This window comes from Pagrus pagrus, assembly GCF_965226575.1.
Source record: "Pagrus pagrus genome assembly, chromosome: 4".
Taxonomy (NCBI): Eukaryota; Metazoa; Chordata; class Actinopteri; order Spariformes; family Sparidae; genus Pagrus; species Pagrus pagrus.
The window spans coordinates 11236116-11256040 of record NC_140188.1 but is presented as its reverse complement, the minus strand read 5'-3'; the positions used below and the strand labels follow the sequence as shown (position 1 = coordinate 11256040).

The 19925-nt window shown below is 41.5% G+C and overlaps 1 protein-coding gene across 4 annotated transcripts in view; it reads right to left on the bottom strand.

Annotated features, from left to right (window-relative positions):
- Window positions 1-19925, bottom strand: part of LOC311255651 (roundabout homolog 2) — a 57306-nt gene that overhangs the window by 12051 nt on the left and 25330 nt on the right. For 3 of the 4 annotated variants that reach the window (XM_084350289.1, XM_084350291.1, XM_084350292.1), the window contains exons 6-15: window positions 19082-19209; window positions 13745-13869; window positions 11415-11586; window positions 10821-11026; window positions 7878-7959; window positions 7482-7650; window positions 2949-3115; window positions 2515-2636; window positions 2074-2290; window positions 266-384 (exon numbers count right to left, since the gene is read on the bottom strand). In XM_084350289.1, coding sequence (XP_084206415.1) covers window positions 266-384; window positions 2074-2290; window positions 2515-2636; window positions 2949-3115; window positions 7482-7650; window positions 7878-7959; window positions 10821-11026; window positions 11415-11586; window positions 13745-13869; window positions 19082-19209 — 1507 coding nt within the window. Of the gene's footprint in view, window positions 1-265; window positions 385-2073; window positions 2291-2514; window positions 2637-2948; window positions 3116-7481; window positions 7651-7877; window positions 7960-10820; window positions 11027-11414; window positions 11587-13744; window positions 13870-18428; window positions 18441-19081; window positions 19210-19925 lie in introns of all 4 variants that reach the window. The other variant, XM_084350290.1, reaches the window with a different exon arrangement.

The window sequence follows — 19925 nt, the reverse complement described above, 5'->3', positions numbered from 1 at the left end:
GATATGAGGCAATGAGTAATAACTAATTGTTAATTAAAATCAGTGTTTTTCATGTGAATCTAAACTACCAATTTGGAAAACACTGAGTAATGACTGCACGAAAATAAAAACATCAGGGATCACAAGAACAATTTGTTCCACGTCGCAGTCGACAGCTGAGTCACTAATTGACGGTATTAAAAGCAGAATTAAACATCAGAGAGTGAGACAGGTGTTGTCTCGGGGGGTACGGTGTAGTCGCACGCTGATAGAGCTGTCTTCTCACCTTGTACTCCAGGATGATGCCGCTCTGAATATTGTGAGGCGGCGGCTCCCAGGACACTCTGATACTGGAGCTGTTGCTGAGCTGAACCACCGATACAGCCTGTGGGGGTTCACTCAAAACTGGAGACAGAGATAAGAAGGATAATTATATTTCTATTATTATTAGTCACTGATATCAGTGTTATAATGAAGCTCTGCTTTACAGGTCTGTCACTACCAGATAGTGTTCCTAATTAAGTCCGAAAAGGTTCCTTTTAAACAACTATTTAATTTGATAGCATCTTTCAGGAGAGGAGGAATGCCCTGAATTTAAATCCAATTAAATATTCTTTATTTATTTATTATTGGAAGTGTTATTGGCAACAAATGCAGCATATTTGCATGTTCAGCTGACCTGCTTTACGCTGAAATAAATACATTTTTGAATTGTTTTTATTGACTTTAATGTAAAGGGTCATATCTCTTGTCTGCCTTCTCTCCATGTAAACATTAACAGTGTCCTCCTCCTCTGCTAAGCTGTGACGTTAGCTAGCTTAGTTAGCTGAGTAAGCTAGCCTTTCATTCATGAGTAGATGCACACTTCGGTTGTCGGGTGTAGTTCCTGAGGAAGAAGATAGTTTCTACATAAAACTGGTCACAGCTGTTGAGTTTTTCTAGTGTTTATTTGGCCCTGAGCAGATCGATGACTAAACAGCACTACAGGTAAGAGTGGTCTTAATTTGGGGATGAAGAGTCTCTTTAACTCTACTTGAAATTATTTTGTTCTTCTCTTTTATGTGTTTTTCAAGGTAGTTTTCTCCAAACTGCTATCAATTCAACTTGCCAGGGTTGAAAGTGTTATTCCAAATCAAGAGAGCTGTAATCAAGGTCGTCGCTTTTGTGATGAAAAGTGGTGAGGACAAACAGGCTCAGATGAACAGACGATCTTCAATGGTGAGGGACGAATTACACGTCAGAACAGCACAATAATGTTCAACAGTCATCCATTTGCATCACATCCACAACTTCAACACCATATCAATCGATCAATGATGTCATCACAACCGAAGAAAGCGCCAGTGCATGTTAGTTTAATTTATAAGTTAGCATTTCTTAGCAAAGAAAAATTGTCAGAACATTTTTCACAACTAAAGTGATGGGGACAAAAGTTGAAGAGAGTTCGATGGGAAGATTGATACAATATCTCTCCCATATCCACCAGGAGCCAGTTAGCTTAGCTCGGCTGGTCACAAAGTCCGCCTACCAACACCTCTAAAGCTCACTATTTAACATCTTGTTTGTCAAATCTGCATTAAACCCAGTGCGTTGGAGGTTATTGGCCAGATTACTTTTCCAGGACTCGTCACTGGCAAATGGAGGGACAACTCCCAGAAGTCACTGCACCCGGCCAAGAACATGTTAGTGATATTTGGAGGGGCTGGTGGGCCGGTCTTTGACCCTGGTTTTAGCTGCAAGGCTAACTGAGCTAACTAGGTAACAGCAGCTACAGCTAGCTTGAGTATGAATTCGACAGTTTGTCAATTCTTCCATATTGCACCCTTAAATGATGACAACACTGACATTAGAGCCCCTCCGTTTGGATTGTTTGGAGGTATTCAATAACATTTCGTGACACTCGCTAAGCTAAGCTAACGGGCTGCTGGCTTCAGCTTCACATTCAAAGCACAAATATGAACTGATCTCATCCAATTCTACATCAAAAATTGAATGAGTAATTTCTGTACTATTCCTTTAGGGACAATAATTTAAAAAAAAAAAAAGATAACTGCAGTTCTGTAGAAAAATTATTGATAAGCATTGATTTCTCACCCTCCTCAGGCGTACGCAGCAGAACCATGAGGCTGTCGTGTCCCTGTAACTCATTGAAGTAAGGCCGTATCTTGACCTCATACTCTGTATTGCTGTGCAGATCTACTAAGATGATGCTGTGGTCAGACGTGGCCTCCACGTCCTGGACCAACCAGGAGTTGCCAATAGTCCGGTAAAATATACGATAGCCCTGAACGTAGCGAGACTGAAGGGCAACCTGGAGAAAGTTGGCAAGACAAAGAGAAAAAGGATCAATAAAACATTTACATCAGTAATCAAGAGCAGAACCAGCTGTGTTTGAACCTCAAGTTAATCTGTTTGTGTCACGTAACGTTCGGAGGAGGGTTTGAAGTTAATGTTCAGAGAGATTAGCGTGTCCTCCGCACTCTGCGAGCCGACTTTGAAAAGTAGACTTTCACATCAGTCAAGTGTTCAACTCACGGTCCAAGAAATCCTGGCACTGTTCGGAGACAGAACCGCAGGCTTCTGCAGGTACACAGACACCTCTCCTAACTCCCTCTGCACCTGTCTGTGGTCCACACCTTGTTCTGTAGGACTCCCATCTGAAACAACAAAGCCATGTTCAGTCCGGGCCAAAGAAAACAGCTGAATCGCACTTATACAGCTTAAAAAAAGAGAAGCTTTTTGATGAAATTCAACATTGCTCAAGGCTGATTGCACACTGAGAAAGCAATTAGTTTGAGACTGCACATGAAAAGCAACTTTTTTCCAATCCATGTGGCACATTATCTCGGTTGCCAGCCTTACATTCAATATCTCTAATTTCCTGCTTTAAAAATAAAAACTGAAATCAAGATTATACAGCAGGACTCATGTTACGCAAGCAAGCAGTTCGTCTTGCTTATGTAACTCACCCTGCGTCCTGACAGGCTCCGAGATCGGGCTGGGGTCACTGAGGCCGTAAGAGTTGACTGCCCGGACGATGAACAGATAAACAGTGTTGGGGAAGAGTCCGATGACTGTGTGCCTCTCCTGCCTGACCTGGTCCGCCACCGTTTGCCAGGTGCTGCCCACTGATTGGCTGAGGGGGGGGAGGAATATTGCATTATCTCAAAATATCAATTAAAATACAACAACACCATGAGAGAGATGACAGTGTCACACTTGAAGGGCTGCATCTTTATCAGGAGGAAGCTTGCTGCCTTTAAAAGGTCTCATGTTATTGATCAGTTAGCAGGTAGTGTTAATGTGCTGCCCTCTGTGTGAACATTTAACATGAACTCCCGTAATCTTGAGAGAACGGCTTCATTATCACGTTATCTTCAGATAAAGAGGTAATAGGTTCGATCGCAACTCGTCGGAGGGAGTGAAAATGGCAGAAAGAGAGATGTTAGAAAGAGATATCTCAGGGGACCTCGTGATGAGCACAGTCTGTATTTTACTCATATTTACTGACATTATTCCGTGGATATGCTGTCAAGGCTCCGTGTTACATCAACCTTTCAGTAGCTAAGTGTCTCTTCCTCAGCAGTCATATTAATAATATACTTCAGAGTCATTTTGCCCACTTTCTGCCTGTTTAACACGCATAAATACACATTCTCAACTCATTTGGATCAATTAACAGAGGCTTTGCAGCTGTACGTGAATCCATTTGTGTCTCCTAACCTTCCCTGCACAGCTGCTGACTGCTGTTCAACATATTATGGGCCGCAACCAAATTTCATACTTGTTCAGTTGTCAACAGCAGATTATTTTCATTATTAGTTCATGTGATGGCCCTCTGGTTTTGCCAGTGCCAGTTGCGTTGTATCTTGCCCCGAGCTGCTGTTTGTTTCCTGGCAGGCAGAGTTTTGATTAGTGCAGTCGACCAGTCCGTCCGGAGGGTATTTAAGATCAGCCATCCCGCTCCTCTGTTTTATTTCATCGCCGGCTCTTCCACACATGGTTTATTTTTGTTTGGTTTCGTTTAGTTGCATTTTTTCTTTATTTTGCACCACGCATTCACTCATCCACTCTGACCATTTTAAAGCCGCGGTTAATTTTTTCTTGTTTTGATTTATGCCAATAAATATGATTGTTTGTCTTGTGCCAGTACAACTTTCCTTTTTTCATGTCGAGTCTTGACGGTTGACCTGTCAGTTATTTTTTCAATTAACTGATAACCTGTCAAGGAAAATGGTAAAAATGTCCATCACAATTTCCCAGAGCTCAAGATGACAGTGAACCAAGAGATACTCAATCTTCATGTCAGTTTAAATGACATGAAAAACAGAAAAACATCCTATCGCCACATTTAAAAAGCTGGAAACAGAAATAAATATTAATCTCGATAAATGACTTAAAGAATAATTCGACTTATACAACTGCTTGATTGATTTACTGTCAATTAACCGTCCAGTCAATCAACTTATGGTTCCAGCATGGGGTTTGGATTTTGAAGAAACGGTTTGACATAATTGGAAATACACTTTTTTCTTGCTGTCTTGCTGAGAATCAGTCCAAAGAAAACAACACCCACCTACAGACATCTCAAAAGCTCACTTATTAAAAATTACAGAGCAAAAATGAAAACGTGTGGATTTCCCAGTCTTATGTTATGCTAAGCTAACCATCTCCTAGCTGTGGCTTCATATCCTTTTTTCTTTAACACCAGTAATTGAATAAACAAATGACTCTCTCAGCTGCTTCTTGAGGCCTTCAGGTTCTGTGCATCTTAAATCACGTCCCTGTTCTCAGCTTGCGGACACAACAATGACGAGTTTTATTCCTCTTTTTTATTGCAGCAGGTTATAACGGCGGCTTCTGAACGAGCCCGGCGAGGACACAACGGCCCGATGCAGTGCGTGAACAGGGACTATCAAACAGCGTGAGCACAATTTAACATTTTCCTCAACTCCGTGGAGGAGAAAATGGCAAGGTAATTACAACGAGCAGGGCACGGTGTTTTTCTGTCATCTGCGGTTTCTCCTTTTCCACCTTTCTCACCAAATGTTCTCCCGAGAAACAGTTTTGCCATTTAAACTGAGTCATCCAGCTTCGCTGAGATGCTAGGCCTGTAAATGGGTTTCAAAGTGGGAACTACAGCTTTTACACGCATCCATCAAGATTTTCATCTTTTAAATCGGACGTATAATTGATGCTTGGCTGTTCACAAGATGCACAAGCTACACGGAGCGCTATGAGAGAGAAACATTAGTTTGTACGTCTTCCTTTGTTCCTGCAGGTGCCTGAAAACAAACACTTCCAAACAATTGGATGGTGGCTGAGCGTGCAACAGTGAGTGAATCTCCATCACCGGCTCTGCGTGCGAGCCTGCCACACCGAGCTCTCCTCTCCACACAGCGATAACTGGACTTGTGTGTTTCTACTGCTTCTGTAATGACTGATCTCTCCAACTGGGCTTTCTTTGCCCCAGGATAGGACAGAGCTGGCGAGCTGACCACTGCAGTAATTGTCTCCTCTTTCACTCACTGTCTGTCCCTCTAAAGCCTCTGGTTGGTTGTTAAGAGCTGCTTTGGCTCTCCTCGGGATGCTACGGCTAAATACTGACGCAGTGAGTGTCACGGTTTCACTTCAGGACGTCACTTAACGGGACCGTCTCCCCCCTCGGGCTGAGATTAGTCATTTCCCAACTCTAATGAGTCTAAATGAAGAAGACTTCATTATCTGGGTAGAGTCAGAATATGAGGAGAATAAAAGAGCGACAGAGAGAGGGTGGATACAGTTAAGACAAATCCTTTTAAGATAGTGAGACCTGAGTCAGGGGTGGAAAGTGTAACTCAGTCAACTCGAGACACTTCAGAAAGTAAACTCAGGTCAAGTCAAGTAACAGTGCATGGTTAATAATACTCATGATTTATGCAACCGAGACGAGCAAACTAGCAAAACAACCAGTCAAACAAGTGTCCTGACTGGAAATGTCAAGTGTTAAAGGAGCATTCCACCAATTTAACACAATTTAATAAACTGGTAGCTGTGAAAAAGGTTGTTTGACTTCATCACATGCTTGATGCGTATTTAGGACTAAAAATCGGGAGATTTTTGGCTTCTGTTGTAAAACTGATCCGTCTCTCCTCGAACTTTAAAGACGTGGAAGTCATTATATTCCAGCGTCAGCCAAAATAGCCTACACAGCTGCACGGCTTGGATGTAAGCCAGGAGGTATGAACTTTTCTAAAACCTTTTTGTTATGTAACTAACAAAGACCTTCTCGGCCTCGGATCTCTTCACCCCACATAACATGAGGTCCTCAGCGGATTTGAAACATCCTGCCTGAGGATCTCTTCTGAAAAATCTACCTTTCTTCTTTCTACTTTTAGCATTTTGTTTATCTTATCCTGTGATCTTTATCAGTGCTCGTGCTATCCGATGTTTTCACCTGAAAGAGCTGCATCAGTCAATAAATTGATTAGTCGATCAAACGAAAATGAATTGCTGATAATTTTGTTAATAAATTGAGCGTTTCAGACATTTCACAAACATTTTGTTGGATCCAGCTTCTTAAATGGTGGAGTTGCTGCTTTTCTTTGTCATTTATGTTAGTAAATAAAGATTATTTGGGTTTTGGGCTGTTGGTTGAAAGGAAGAAGCAGTTTGACGTTGGCTATTTGGACTCTTTGATGAACATTTTTCATGTTTTTTTACATTTTATAAACCAAACAATAATGAAAAATAAATAAGTTGCCAGCCATATTATTTAAACGTACTTTGTTTTGCTTCTTTTGCTCTGTTTGTTTTTGTTTATAACGTCATGGCTTTCACTAAAGCAGCACTTTGTGACAGTGTTAGGAGAGGTGCTGTGTACATACTCCATCTGCACTTTGCCACTTCATAATTGTATATTTTTACCTGACGTGTACTGAGTGTTTTGACTTGCAGGCCATGTCAAAGACAGATTTCCATTGCCATGTGACAAAAAATAAACGTTTTCTGACTCCGGTGCTGACATTAAATAGGCGATGTTTTGTTGTAACCTGAATACGACATCAGAGAAATGTCAGCATTTAATAATACTCAGCTCACAGTGCTGGTCAGAATAAAATGCTGTTTTTCACCCATAATGTATCTACAAACTCATACACATCACAAAAAATGAAGTGTTCTCCCTATTTATTAATTTTCCTAGGAATATGAATCAAACTGGTGTTGGTTTTAGTCGGAGGAAACACTTTCGGGGATCTAAAAGGTTCCTTCTGCCACTTATATCTGCATTTTCAAGGTCTAAAGACGTGAGAATGAGGCAAATCAGGCTGCAGATTCTCAAAAATGGTAGCTGAAGTAAAATGCTGTGAATTAAGAAAGTAGTATCCCTCAATCAGGGACTTTTTGGGAGGGTTAACATAATGTCCCCAGAACTTAACATAGACCCCGGTCCCTGAGCTCCTCCAAAGGTTCGGTTTCCTGCTGTGGAAATGTGACTTATGTAGACTCGTGTCGCTGCTCACCTGAAGGCCTCGATGATGTAGGAGGTGACAGCGGCCCCGCCCTCGTGAGGGTTGGACTGCCAGGTGAGGGTGACGGTGCTTTTGGTCACCTCCGTCACTACGGGCTTCTGCGGAGGCCCCGGAAGCTGAATGAACTCCGAAACTCTCGATACTGAAGAGAGTCCGTCTTCTGTTACGTAAACAGAAAAGCAGGACGATTACGACAAGACAGTGACACTGATCCTGATCAAAGTTTTGTACCAAACCGACTTGAAAATTTGTCTTTTTTACAGCTACAGCCTGTGCTCTTATAGAGAACACTGGCAGAGTGTGTAGTTTCTTGAGCGTGGAGGTGTAGTGTGAGAGTGACGGGGTGTGAAGTGTAACAGAGAGACAGAGTGTGAGTGCTGTGAGTACCTCTGACAGTCAACATCCCACTCCAGCTCGACTCCCCTGTGGGGCTGGTTACCACGCACGTGTACATCCCCGAGTCCGTGTCCTGTTAAACAGCAGTCAACATTTGAGACCCCGAAAAAAAAAAAAAGGAAAAAGCAAAGAGAACAAACGCTGCGAGCGGTTTTTACTTTTTGACGGATGGTTTGGATCCGTTTGGATGACTGGAAGAACGTTTAGATCAAGAAAATCCAGTTTTTACTTATTATATGCTCAGTCAGTCTGACGGTGGAGGGATGTGCAGTTACTGAGCTACCCGTGCTTATAATGTGCAGTTACTTCCATATTAGGTGGACAGAAAGTAGCTAAATATACTATATACAGTATATATAACAAATGTAACATTTTAAGTTCATATACTGAAAGTAAAGTAGGAAATGCTTCATTTTCGAGTCCATAAATTGGTTTTCAGGTTTTCAGCATGTAAGTTAGAACTACAGTAATTATGGAGAAAATAAGGATGTCCTTGAAAGCACCGCTCCATTCAAACCCAAGTAATTATCTTTTCTTCAGTAATTCATTATTGGACACTTTAATTTTTATATAAAGTACCGTGCTCACCTTTTTGATTGTTCAGTTGACCCGCTGTGCGCCGACTAGCAGACTCTTTATGTTCCGCCTGCAATTATGCTAGTGAGGCAACTGAGTCTCTCTTTTCTCTGTAATCAGGACCAAAGTACTCACAAACGTCTTTCCATCAAACTTGAGGAGACTATTTGGAAGTAATGAACATATGGCAACTCAAATATCAAATATAATGTCAGTCATAGACGATGGTGACATTTCATTGAAATCACTCGACACAGGTTACCATGCCGCACTCAGCTTTATCGCTGCTGGTGATGTTTCAGTAGTCACCACTGTGAGTTATACCAGAGCGAGGACTGACATCCCCTCCTTTTTTATTTATAAGGCTTATTTATAATAGGCAAGTGACCCTCCAACCTCACTTAAAACGTAACTCCACTTGTCAAACCAGAATTTTAATCTCTTCAAACTCGTCAGTTAAAAACCCGGCTTGGTAAATTAGCTCATTGTTTATTCGCACCAAACAAATTGAACAAATAACAAGAGGTATTAACATTAACTAGTGTCAGAGAGACATGTCTGTTGTTTTGTTTATCATATCCTTCCTGCTCCTGTTTGTTGTTTCTCTCTCATTTTAACATTATCTCTGATTTGAAGTCATGTTTTAGGCCACCTGATGAATTTATGTCCAAAATGCACTTTGACATTAGCTCTGTTTTGGTCTCCACCAACTCCTGAGGGAAATAATCTGGCTCTTTAGCTGCTAAATGCTCCACTATGTTCACCAGCCATGATGCTTACAATGGCCACTTTTACACGCACACTTATTTTCCACTATTATTTGGGTTTTTTACGGCAGTTTGCGACACACAGCCTCTTGCCAGTTCAGCTCTGTGCATTGTAAACAAACCAGCAAACAGTTAGCTAAGCTGAGGCGAAGATGCAAGCAAACAATAAAAGCCCACTTTTCTGGTCGGAAAGGAGAAACACTCCTACTTCTAAACATTACGAAAGACTTGCATATCAACAGGTTTTTGGATATGCGTAAATGTAATGTAAGGGTGACAACGAGGGAGCAAGTAAATTCCTCCATAGCGCAAAAACTGGAGTATTGCGTGCATGTAAAGCTTCGTAGCGCTGAGAGGAACTGCATGAATCTCCAACTGCATGAATCTCCGTGGGTTTGTTTGTCTCACTTAACACACACACATTAGATCCATCGTTAAAATAAACATACGTAACGGATACTTCTTCGACTGCTGCTGTCTGGTTTCCTTATATTCAAAAGTAACCCACGCGTGCCTAAACTGTGACATATTCACTCAGCATTCGTCATCTTGGCCTCTGAAAGCTTCACCGCTACAAACCAGGAGGCACCACGCCACACTCTACTGTACCTGCCCTCCTGTTTACATTATAAACTGTAAATGCACGCTTCACTGCCACTCCAGGCCAGTCCTGGCTGAGAGCCAGTCTGCTGGAACCATCATCAGACCATATGAGATCATCCACCGCAGTGTTGACCTCTGGCTGACAGACAGACAGCGCAGCGTGTGGTGCAGGTGAACTTCTTTAGATGAATCCAACTGCTGCTGAAATATTGATGGCGGGTTGGGGGCATCAGCAGGGTAAATATTTTTAGTCCCTGACTCGTCATCTCCATTTCCCCTCTTTCTTGTTTCCCTTGTCATCCCCCTTGATGCCACACTAATGCATCTCTTCTGTTCCATTGAGCACATTGGCATGGCAGATTTCCCTCGCCTCAGTGGTGCACTGGACCAAAACTTAATGCTCCAAGTTTGCTGAGCAGCAAGCACGGCGGCAGAAACAGGACGAGAGAGGAGGTGAATAAGCGCAGTCCGGGCAGGAGGTTTAATTAAAATGCCGGTTAGATGATTAATCATCTATCGCCAGTCAATTAACGAAAAATGATGCTCCGTGCTCTCGCTGACCTCCAGGTGGGGTTATAGCACAAAGGGCCCACTGACTGCTCCTCCATCAAAGCCGAACACATTAGCATTTACAAACAAGCGGCTTCATTAACATTACAATTACACACCGCATGAGCACATAATTGTGCTGCTGAGATACGCGCTGCCTTCGAGAGATTGCTCTTTGAAACTCAGCCTCACCTTCATTTTACAAACCAAATGTATAATGGAAAAGGGAGAAATGATGTGGGCTGCAGAGAGAGTGACAGAAGGTCAGAGTTCAGACAGGAATGTTTACAGTCCTCTGTGCAGGTTTTTTAAATTTATTTTAGTCATTTCCATCAGTCACACAGCCGTTTGAGAGCAAGCGCCTCTCAGAACTCATCCTTTTAATGTCCTTTCCGATAAATGACACTCACTCAATGCACACGCACACAAACACACGCACCGTTATATCTGCGATTTGCAAAGTGCCATTCTCCATCAAGGTCGTTCGAGGTTTATTTCCCTGAAGTCTCTCGCCATCCTTCTCCCATGAAATCCTGACTGAGGGCCCTCCGATTACACGGCAGTGCAGCTGCGTCGTCGCACCCCGAGATACCGTCTGATTGGCCGGGCCTTGGCGAATTATCGGCGGGACACGACCTGAAGGACCTACCAGTTTGAGGAGAGAGGAAACAGAATATGTTATTATGGGCTGAACAGCGGAGAGAACAATATTTTGGAAGCTGCAGAAAATAAGATTAGAAAGTTTCCAGCTGTTTAAGGAGCAAAGGGTGTAAATAGTTTAGATGCTTAGTAGACAGAAAATAATAAGCTGCATAAAGGGCAGAAAAATTGCTTAAATCTGGTGCTTACAAGCTGCCCGAGGAAGAACATTAAGCCTGAAATCAATCCCTCATCCAGCATGAGGTCCACAACTGTGTTCTTTCTTTGTCTTTTATGAGCCCTGTTGTTATGCACCTACTTAGTAATTAATATGTTTTCTCCTCGTTAGCTGATAGCACAGAATAAAGAATAAACCCTGGCTGTGTGGACTCACCTCCCTCCACCTCCAGCAGCGCCTTGGTCAGCACGCTTCCCGCTACACTGATGGCCTGGCAGATGTAGAAACCAGAGTCCTCAGAGTGGACGTCGGTGATGGCCAGCTCTCCGCTCATGGAGACGGAGTAACGGCCAGACTGGGATGGCGGCTGGCCCGGGAACAACAACATCTGAACACACAGACCGACACAAAATACACATAAGACTACTGATACATCACACTTTATGCTCAGGGAAGATCAATTACCATGCACAAATTAATGCAACATTAATGCAATAAAACAATATGTTAATTAATGCAAACACTTACAATATTTAAATCACCATGTTTTCTGAGTTATTAATGATATTCATGTCTTATTCATTGATAAGTCTGCAGTTAAAAGGACAGTCACAGAAGTGCACAGTCTGCTGAATTACAAGAGGTGTAATCCAGATTAACTAAGCATTACTATTTCGTGACTTCATCATGTTCAACTCAGAAATCGTGATGACTGAAATACCTTAGTCATAGCGTCATCTCATCAGCTTCTAAACGCAGCCACACAACAAGAGTCTACAGCCATGCTAGCAGCTAGGTACAGCTGTACTGAGCTGAATTAAATCCTAACACCAGCATGCTTCGTGTAGCACCCAATTATCTAATCAATTCCTGAAAACAGAACAACGCCTTTTGAATAATAGCAATAATAATAATACTTTGGACTTATATAGTGCTTTTATGAATACTAAAGGACGCTTAACAAAGCACAACAACAAAACAAAGAACGAGAAGAATGCAAGATCAGACGAGGCAGAGAAAACACTTTTTCTCAATAAGAATCACCGCTGGCGCAGATGAAAAACAACATGTCCTGCAGATTGAATCAACCGTTTTGCCCTCATCTCTCGCTTATGTAACGCTCACCATCTGCAGCTTTTGTAGTCTTATACTGGTGTCTTACCTAAGACCTACTTTTGTCTATTGGACCTTGTACAAAGCCCAATCAGCATGGGTTGATAGAGATTTTAGTTTCATGCATCATTGCCTGAGAGCAACGTAGCACTTGCGATCTGTTGTAAGCCCAGAGTTAATGTCATTAAGTGTCTACTCTTAAAAGTAAATAACTAAATGTATTATTAAAAGTAGGTCTGAACAGCGTCATGGCAATCCATCCGGCACTTGTGAGCGGGGCTAAAGGAAAACTCAGGCATCACCAACATTTTAAGCTGTCGTCATCATCATCACTTCAGCACCGTTGTCATCTTAACAAAAATGTTGTGCCGATTCATCCAAAAGACCGACATGGCCACTAACAGCTTTAGCTGAAGCAGAGCTGAAAACTGGAGGAGACGGGTTGTTTTGGTGTTTTTGGGATGTCGCCCACTGACAGACGTTTTATTGCCGTCCCATTCTGTTTTTCTGTAAGTTACATGGATGTGAACAAGGGGGAAGGGATGCACATCAATCCATTCAGCCATCCATTTCATTCCTGTAAGAGGCTTAGACTTTGGAGGGACCAAGGTTATAAGGCTACACATAATCCCCCAAATACAGCAAAAAAGCTCCACAAACAGCCTCAACCATCCTGCCAACTGAAGCTTATTCACAAAATCTGTAGCTGAACTTCCCGTTTGCTCTCCGACAAGCTTCCAAAAACATCTGAAGCTGCTCCTCCGACTCAGTGATCCCGGCCTCTGTTGAGCAACAGGGTATTTATAGTTTGGAAGGAGGACAGTGTTTGTCTGCAGATCTGCCCTGAAGAAGCAGTTTCCACACCTGGTGTACTTCCTGCCACCTCTACCTCCGTCTCCCCGACTTCTTCTTCTTCATCCCCCTCCTCCCCGTCACTACTCTCTTGCACAGCGGTCGCAAAGCAGGAGAAACATTTCCCGCCAACGCAGTACCGCAAAGCCTTCCAACACTTTGTCTCTACTCATATCTCTGAGCCAAATGCAAATGGGCTGCACTCTCCTGTTCGCCTCTCGCCCATTCCGCTCGGAAAAATGTGTCTCGAAGAGTGTGGGCAACCCAAAAGAAGGAGAAAAAAAAAAAGTGTCAGAAAAAGTACGATTAAATCAGACAAAACCAGTTCGTGTCGCGGTGAGCCTTTCTCGCCTTTAGAACAAAGGAGGTGTGAAACTCTGTTTGTTGATGTACGATAAACAATACAGTATGAGTAAGGTTTGGAAAAATCCCCGAGCACACATAATTATCAACCTGAGGCTTGTTAGAAGGCAAATTTATTCATATTTACTCATCCACTCATTTGCAAACAGGATTGTACTGTACTGCTGCTGCAATGTTCTGCATGAGAGGAGCTCTTGTTCTCTGCTCCAGCCTCTTACCTGGCTGCCCTCTTTCTGCCAGAAGATGGCAGGTGGAGGATTTCCTGTGGTGCCGCACTGGAAGGTGACGCTCCTCCCCTGTGTGGCAATCTGGTCTCGGGGCTTCGTGGCAATCTGGGGTGGTACTAGAAGAGGGAAAGGAGCAAGACCATTCGTTAAAAGCCTAATTACTGCATGGAAATGTGTGAAACTCCTGCTTTTTGAATCCTGTTTCCACTGAGCAATCAACACCTGGTATTTTAGCACTGGAAATATTCATTTTACTTGAGTAAATGTAGTAGTACGCATTCAAAATCCTACTTACAAGCATATTATTATCATGTTACAGTTACAGTTATGTAAGAATTGGCCGATATGTAAGAATTAAGATATAAACATTCAGAAATTAATTAAAATCATCAACAGAATGTGAAGAAATAACAGATTTGATCTCATGACATTTATTTATAGTGTTGCAGAGACGTTAGCATGCTAACCAGCTAGCTAAAGCTCTTGTGTAAACACTGACACACATCTGGTCCCCGACCTCCCAGTGTGGACCGCTAGCTACACGGCTAACTGAGCTAACGGCCACTACAGCTAGGGGCAGGTAGCGGTTACTCTGGTGATCTGATCATCAGAAAAGTGCTGAATATTGTATCTGATAATCGGTCGACCCAAAGTAAACAGTAAATACATACATGTAAATATATGTATGGTTTCACATTAATTGTACTTTAAGTCTTACTTTAAGATGCTTAAGTCCATTTAATATCAGATACGTTAAGACTTTTACTCAATTGCTATTTGTATGGGTGATCTTCACTTGTTTCACATGTTATATTTAAACATGATATCTTTTACTTTTACTCAAGTGTGACTGCTGGGTACTTTTCACACTCATTATACAGAATATGACACTATTAGAGTGTTGATACTGCCGCATCAATGTGTGAGCAGCGCTCTGCTGCTGCAGCTGCTCAAGGTTGAGCCACTTTTAACATAAGTAGGACTAGTAGTTGAATGAATGAATGAATCTGTGGGGTCGTGGGATGATTAAAGCAACATTATGTAACTGTTTCACCTTCAAATAACAGCTTCAAAATCATGTTGGTGGCACAGTGTCTTGTAAAAGCGTGAATGGTGTCTCTGTCTCAGCCACTCTGCCGCCCTATCACTTTGCGCTGTTGCACTCAGACACTGTGGGGGGCTCCAAATAGTGAAGAAAAATGCCAATTTCTACATAATGTTGCTTTAATGAGAAAAAGAAGGGAAAAAAAAGAGAAAACGAAGTTTCGGTTCAGAAATCTGTATTCATTTATTTTTTTATTTTCTACTAATCTTGTCGTGGTTTTGGGCTTTCAGTTCAGTTATTTCCTGTTTTATTTTGTAGGTTTCATCCTCATGTATCATGTTCTGTTTTACACTTCCTGTCTTTGTTTTTTTCCCTACTTTTTTCTGATTGCCTTGATTTGTTTCACCTGTTTTTTCTTCAGTTCATGTTTTAGTCCCTGTGTCACTGGTGCGTCTTCACGTCTGCTCCCCTGTCCTGTTTTGCTCCTTGTGTCTTCTTGTGTTTATTTGTTCCACTTGCCTTTACGGTTTTAGTTTTAGAGTTTTAGAGTTTAGTTTTTGTATTTTACTTTAGATTATTGATTTTTTTTAGCCCCAGTCTCCTTTTTGTCTGTTTTCTTGCCTGCCTTTGAGTTGTGGCGTGCTTTACTTATTAAAGCTCGCCTTTTGTTTTTCAGCCCGCCTGCCTCTGTGTCTGTATTTGGGTCCTTAGCTTTGAACAAACCTTACAAATATTTATTTTATGTTGTGAAATAAATATTTTTAACTCTTTGGGCTGCAACAGTTATCCAAATAAAAACTTCCAAGAAGTTTGGTGGGTCTTGCTCGCTCTTGCTGACAACACAGCCCCAATTAAATGCTGCTTTTTTGTAAAAGGTCAAGCTAAGCTGTTGGTTAAGTATATAACCTCAAAATTGTACTACAGCACAGCTCTTGAGTAAATCTACTCAGCTTTCCGTACCGGTACAGCACTCATCAGCTCTTTAAAAGCAAGATTTATGAGTTGTATCTTTAACCTTCTGAGCCGTTTGATCCATCACTAGACACTCACCGGCCTCTCATCTTTAACGAGACACATCACCTCTTTCTCCTCTGCAAAAAAGACTAATCATCACAGTGCCATAAGCGCTGGTCTGATGACATTTACTCAGTTATTTTGGGAAAAGGGTCTGAGCAGAGCTGCCAATTTCCAGCTCGGGTCAGATCATTGCGTTAGCCACATCACCACACCCTCTGTAGATTTACACTGACCACCGCCTTCTACCTCCCGTCCGATTAATTGGCTCACGCTTCCCGTCGGATGAAAAGCTGCTTCAGCTTGGATTCATCCTCTCTACAAATCTCTGCACGGCACATATGCACACACACGCACACACACCAACACATATTTGGCTGGATACACAAGAGATGTGAGTCATCTGTGTTGAGTGGTAATGTTCTCACTACGAGCATGTTCCCAAACACAGAAGACGTCTCACACTTCAACATCAACATCAGGGCGCTTTGATGATGTTTTTGTGAATTTTCTTTCTTGAGATGTTATAATGACTTTAAACAAATCTGATGTGTTAGTCTCAAACTTGTGACTTATCCGTTTAATTGCTGTTAGTCCAGTTGGTAGTTAGACGTCTAGCAGCTGGTGTAAAGAAGCTCGGTATAAACAAGACATACTCTATAGACTGTCAGGAAAGGGAATATGCTTTTAATGGAGTATGGGGCCTTGGGCATCTTTCCCACTCGGATAGATATTGACAAAAATGGAGCCCATAGTGGGAAAGATAATCACTCTGCACAGACATGTATCTGATTTATTGCTGCATTTCTATCTGAGTGGACTGATCTCTACTTTTTGCTGGATGATATGGATTTGTTTGCTTGCCTGAGTCACTGTCATGGCAGATTTTCATTATGCGTTTGTGTTATATTTAACTCGTATATAAGCAGATGGTGTTATACAGCATTGTTATGGTTATGGTTATTATTTTTGCCAGTTTTTTTATTGCAAAAGATGTTTTTCTCCTTTGTAATTTTTGTTATTTTTTGCATACTGGCCGGTGCAAACTAGAGGTAAAGTATTTTAATCTCACAATACACATATCAAAGGCTGAAAGAAAATCTTAACATTATAATAGTAAAATCAACACAAGAGATGCTACTACTACTACTACTACTACTACTTCTACTAATACTACTAATACTAGTTATATTACTTAAAGGGGCACTCCACTATCTTTTTCTCTTCTGCAGTCCTGTCAAATCTGAGAAAATAACTCTGATGATATCATAGTTAGAGGCCGACCAGTACCTGGTTTTTAGAGCCAATTCGGATGATGATGTTATAGTACAATGAAAATCACATACCGCTCAGACCCTCATCAGGATATCTCAGCAGTTAATGCTGTGATTTCCACCCTTATGTTTTATTTATCTTCTTTTTCTCTGTGTCAAACCAGCAGGACTTCCTCTTAAATAATTACTATGTGCCATGTCCTTATTTATAAGTGAACACCAAGACCACCACTGAGTTGTAATTAAAAATCTTGCAGCTGCTAGCTGCAAATTAGGGAGGGATTTACATGTCGTCACCCATTTATCTGTGATAGGCCAATATCGGCTTATAATATTATCCGACATGTATAGATCAGCTCTAGATATAATGATGTCATCAGGGTTATTTTGACTTGAGTTTGACTTGAATCTACAAATATATCACCAAAATTAGTCTTAATTACTGGGGACAATAAAGAAAGACTTATTTAATGGTCATGGAGGGTTAAATGAAGAAATCCTTTAGAGTTGCATTATGGGAAATGTAGGATCCAGTGTTTTTGGAACTTGACCCATATATGAGATTCAAAATCAGGATTAGGGTTTCAGCTATATGTCGTTTTTAAGGCACGCTGTACATTTAAGTATTAAGTTATGGAATTCTACTATATCAGTGTTATTAAATATATATATTAATATTTTCGAGTTTCATTTCTACCAGGACATAACATTTTGTGAAATTATAATAAGGTAAAAAGACCGTCTGTTTTCATTCCTCTAAGACTCATTTTAATTGATAAAACAATAATTGTGAAATCGTGATATTTTCTGTACCATGAAAATCATATACCGCTTGCAACCTTAGTCATGATCTCAACATTCAATGCTGTGATTTCAACCCTTATGTTTTATTTATCTTCTTTTTCTCTGTGTCTAACCGGCAGGAGTTCCCCTTTTAATAATCACAATGTGCCATGCCCTTATTTCTAAGTGAATTTCCAAGACCACCACTGAGTTGTAATTAAAAATCTTGCAGCTACTGTAGCTGCAAACGAGAGAGGGATTTACATGGTGTCACAGTACCATGACACACTCCCCGCTACACAGCAGATGTGGGTTTGATAGGAGCCCTTAATCTGATGTACATTAAGTCACTGTGTCTGAGGCTTACTTAATGCCTGGCTGCAGCAACAGGCATGTTGTCAACAACTCAGTGCCTAATGGAGGAACTTATTTACACCATTAAGCATTGATTGTTGATGAAAAAACCATTAAGAATGTCATACAGGAAAGAGCATGAAATAAATTAGCATAACACAAATGCCTTTTTTAAAAAGAAGAATTAGATGGAAAGTGAACTTACGGAACGGGCCGACTGGAATGATGATAGGGTTTGAAACATGATGGAGAGAGATGGAAAATTAATGAGATGGATGAAAGGCTGCGCTACAAAACAAAACCGGTGATAGCATGGAAAAGAGCCAGACAAAAAAAAAAAAGAGAGGGGGAGAAAAAAAAGGAGGCTGAGTGAATAGAAAACTGCTCGGTTTGGATTTCATTTACACTGATAAAAGCATTAGTGGGATGAAGTCGTCTGAGACTATTTAAACCACGACACACAGAGAGAAAGGAAAAAGGGCACAGAGAGAGCGAGGAGGCGAGGGGTGGGAGATAAAGAGACAGGAAGAGAGGAGGAGAGAGTCATGTCTTATTAATACTGGGAATGCTCTCTGGCAGTGAGTTAAAGCACACATCTACCAAACATCTGTCAAATGGCGTAATCCATACGGTTTAGCATAAGCTGCTGGCAGGACCGCTGGACAGCGACGCACAAAAGATACACTGATTTAAAAACACGGAGCATTCGACATGAAAATGGGAATTTACATGATACTGTTGCCATGTGACTGGATGTTACCTTATGCATGAACATAGCTCTAGGTACGAGAGCTTTCATATGCATGCCTCAGTGTCTCTGTGTGCGCTCCAATTCGATATGCATGATGCGCTCCTTACCGTGGACCTGCAACATGGCTGAGGCCTCTGTCTTGCCCACGCTGTTCTCAGATGTGCAGGTATACGTCCCTTCATCCTGCTCTTTAACGCGGAACAAACGGAGGCTGTTGCCGTTACGGATTTCAAACCTGGCAATGAGAAAAACAGAGATAATGAAAGATCTAACAGAGAAGCATAGCAAAAGAAAAATGGCCGTACTAATCTACACAAAGGGAAGAAAATCTGTCAGCGGTACAAGATAATGTCATTTCTTCCCCCTGTCAATCACCCTGTTGCAGGGATTGGTTCCAATCAGGTGCGATATCTTGAAAGGAGTGGAACAATGTGCTTTATCCGCCTTAAGATGGTGTTACTGGATCCAGGAACATTGTTGAAATCAAATCAATTTTTCACTTGATGAAGGACAAACAGCCTTTTTTGTTTTCTCTTAACAGTAGATTCAATATGAAGATGGACTTTGCAGAGCAGAATTATTTAATTCACCAAATACAACCACATTACGGAGAGATAAATCAGCTGTCAGCGTTGATTCAGGAACGATATGAATCAAATCAAAGTATGAGTCACTTTATCTCATAGACTCATAAACCATAGAGGGAGTATATCTATGGCCCTATGTCCCCAAGGTCCTACGTTCATCTCTCTGTAAACAAACATTGACCTCCCTATTGTGTTTGGTTCAAATAATCCTAACCTAAACCCGAAAACTGGGGAACATAGGACCCTGGGGACATAGCAACCTTTGTCATGTTCCCATTATATACCATATTAAACAACAGCGAGGGACGCTGGGAATATAAGACTCCAACCATAGAGGCAGAGGATCAAAGAAATGAAGAGAAAG